This window comes from Mesitornis unicolor, unplaced genomic scaffold (genome assembly GCF_000695765.1).
Source record: "Mesitornis unicolor isolate BGI_N332 unplaced genomic scaffold, ASM69576v1 scaffold19520, whole genome shotgun sequence".
Classification (NCBI taxonomy): Eukaryota; Metazoa; Chordata; class Aves; order Mesitornithiformes; family Mesitornithidae; genus Mesitornis; species Mesitornis unicolor.
This window is the reverse complement of record NW_010157794.1, coordinates 15,439-18,806: the sequence shown is the minus strand read 5'-3', so window position 1 is coordinate 18,806 and position 3,368 is coordinate 15,439. Positions and strand designations below refer to the sequence as shown.

The following is a 3,368-nucleotide window of genomic DNA, read 5'->3' as shown; positions in this document are numbered from 1 at the left end:
ACAGACGTGCGTGCTGGTCACCGCACTGGTGATGCCAAATTTCAGCATCGTGGTCCGTGGCTGTGAGCAGTGTTGTTGCTGGGGGTGTGACCCCACTACCAGTGCTGCGGTGCCACTGTGCCTCCCTGCTGCAGGCAGCTGCCAGCTTCCAGGCCCAAATGTGACAGTAGCTGCTGCATCACCTCCTGCCCTGTCCAGGCCCTGGCTGGCTGCTGGCACAACAGTTGATGTGGATGTTTTATAATGGGAGCATCCCTAATTGGGGGAAGCCAGCTTGGCTAATTCAGACCAGGTTGACTTTTATCTGAGGGGATTTAGGGAGCATTCCCATGAACAGCACGGCTGGTCTCTGGAGGGGTGGCTAGCAGCTGGGGACAGTAATTTCTTCCAGATCCAGCAGTGTTAGAATCAGAAGAGGATGTCTGTCAGGAATCCCAGTACAAATGTACTTACGAGACACTCTTAAGGAAAGGGTTATTTCCCCACACACACAAACAATGGAATAAATCAGCTTTTATGTACAAGCATAGCCAAAGATAAAAACTTGTGGATTGTCTTCAGCATAAAACACTTCCTGTATCACTTGGCATTCTGGCAGGGATCTAAATTCACAAGTGCTTTTACTTCCAGCACAGCAAAATACTGAGGCACCTGTAAAAATGGGAAACTGACTCTTTTTTTTCCTTTGCCCCAGTTACACTGAACTATCTCCTCCCCTCCCATGTCTGTGTTAGCACTCATTAGGAATGCATGATGTGTCTCCCATACAGCCCAACTTGCACAAATCTGCTGGTTGTAGGAGGATCAAATCTGATGTTTCGGTGGTGTGTTTTGGATCCAGGACAGATGTTGCTGAAATAGATCTTGTCTGGCATGTCCCCTTTGAAAACTGATACCAACAGTGCTTTTTGAGCAAGAAACCTAGTGGATAATTATAGCTCAGTATATTATATAGATAATATAGGGTCTCTTCTCTCTGGGAGCAGAAGTGCATGGGCTTCCCAGGGACTACCTGCTGCAGGGCAAGGGCTTCCCCAGAGGTCCTGGCTGAGCTGTGCTGGGTTGAGATGAAGCCCTGGGAAGCAAACTGGTTGTTCCTCCTGGTCCTTATCTCTCACCTTCCCGGTCTGTTTTCTCCTCAGCGTGGCACGATGAGGCGGCGTTATGAGGATGATGGCATCTCTGATGATGAAATTGAAGGGAAGAGGACATTTGACCTTGAGGAAAAGCTGTCCACCAACAAGTTTAACTCCACCTTCGTGGTCTTCATGGAAGGCAAAGGTTTGTGTTGGGGCTGCTGTGCTGCTGTGAGTAACCAGAAAGCTGCTGTGGCTGGCCGCTTCTCTAGCAAGGCATGGTGTGTGAGGTGCCCTTTCCCCAAGCCTTTCGTAGAGGGCTGACAGTGATCACAGTTGGATGTGCTCTTGCGCATCTGACTACACCCAAAGCCTCCTCGACTGCCAGCTTGAAGAGCAGTTACAAGGCAGTTGTGGCGTTAGTGAAATCCTTTCCCACTGTCATGCGTTTTGCTGCCTTTTACTTCCCATCCTTCTGTAAAGTTGGGAAAACTCTGCTGTTCACACCAGTTCTGTGCTTTTCTCTGCTGTAAACCACTTTAATTGTGTAGCCCAAGTGGAGCAGAGCAGGCAGGGGATGTTTCTGCCTGCCCCCCCTGCAAGTCCTGCAGTGCTCCCCAAGCAGTTTGAAGGCAATGTGAGGATTGTCTCAAGCCTGCTAAACCCATGGGCCAGGGGAGCTAGTAACGGGGAGCGTGTGTGGGAAATGGCATAGAAGCCACTTGGTCTGGAGAGCAGTGAGCTGGTCTGCAGTGCTGCAGGCTTGCTGGGACACATGGCAGCCAGGAACAAGAGGGTTTGCCTGGGTCAGCACCTGTAATTGCAGCCACATGTCTACTAGATGCTTAATTCAAAGACTATGTGGGATCTTTCTCCTTTCTTTCACCACACATATGGTGCAGTGGGATGTCTTTTCATCACACAGCTAGTGCAAGCCTTATGAGGATTTACTGTGAAGGAGGAGCATTTCTTCAAGGCCTCTCTTGCTTGGCTGTGAGCTTCTTGGGGAAATGAGGACCGAAAACCATGCTGTTCCCCTGACTGGTGCAGCCTGTTGGAGCAAACTCCCCCCTCGTGGGTTTGGGGGGGGGGCTGTGTAAGGCTTGTCAGTAGCACACACCATGCTGCTCACAGAACTGCTGCAAAGATGTTTCAGGATCTCTGGAGGGATGTAGAAATAGCGAGGAACAGAGCTTTGTTTTGCTGGCCAGCCCTGCCACAGAGACATGAGGAGATTCTGGGATCTGAACCGGGTAGGGCCCTGAACAGCCTGATCCAAGTGTGAAGTTAGTTTGCTGGGAGCAGGGTTGGACCAGAGATCCTTTCTAACCTCAGTTTGTCTACAGTCCTCTGAAGGAGTCTCCTCTAATACCTTCCTTCTTCTTTTCTTCCCATGCCAGACTTCACAGTTGAATACATCCAGCGGGGTGGCCTGAGAGACCCTCTCATCTTCAGGAGCTCTGATGGCCTGGGGATAAAGTAAGTGTCAGGGGCACAGAGTGGTGGATGACTCTGGCCCGATTTCTTGCCACTCTCCACATTGTGTGGGATCTGATCCTGGTAGTTGGATCCATGCTCTGCCAAGTTGGTATGACTGTGTTCTGTCCACGTTGTTTTTTATGTACAGTGAGCAGAGAGAAGTATCTTCCACCTCAGTTATCCTGTTCTTACTACTCTGTTTGGGCTTAAAATGAGAGGACTGAATTGGCTGTAGGTTATCACAATTCAACCAAATGTCTGGAAAGTCCCACTGCTGCTCTGATGCAACATTTGGCTGGGTTTCTTTCCTAGTAATACAGGCATCTATTGCCAGAGAATCCAGCAATTCGTAGTATTTCTGGTATTTTCCAGAATTCCAACTTGATTTGCCTAACGTCGTTACTTCTAAGCTGCCATTTCTCTCTCTTGCTAAGGTTTACAGCTTTGAGTGTAGAGCTGTACTGATGCAAGACTTTGTGCTGGCTTATGGTGTTCATATAAATATGCTACGGTGTGGTAGATGTAGTTTTAAAGCCAGTAATACTACATCACAGCCCTACAGCTGTCTTTTACAAAGTTAAAAACCTGATCTGATCCAGTGTTTCTGCTGGGTCAGTGGTTTTTGGTTTTGATTAATATGAAAATTAAAGCAATAAGTTAGCCCTAGCAAACTTTCAGAGCTGGTATTGGCAATGCTGCTCTTAACTTCCTCACCTGGCAGTGAACAGACGGGTAACACCTCATCCAGTGCATGATGTACCATACTGTGGTGAATTAGATAGGAAATTGTGCCAGGCTCAGTTTTAACTGCTG

General features: G+C 48.5%; 1 protein-coding gene across 1 annotated transcript in view; it reads left to right on the top strand.

The window, feature by feature from the left end:
- Window positions 1-1,151: 1,151 nt before the first annotated feature.
- Window positions 1,152-3,368, top strand: part of LOC104538269 (lysine-specific demethylase 2A-like) — a gene marked incomplete at its 3' end in the record, with an annotated part of 13,126 nt that continues 10,909 nt past the window's right edge. The window contains exons 1-2 of the mRNA XM_010181416.1: window positions 1,152-1,281; window positions 2,477-2,555. Coding sequence (XP_010179718.1) covers window positions 1,152-1,281; window positions 2,477-2,555 — 209 coding nt within the window. The remainder of the gene's footprint in view (window positions 1,282-2,476; window positions 2,556-3,368) is intronic.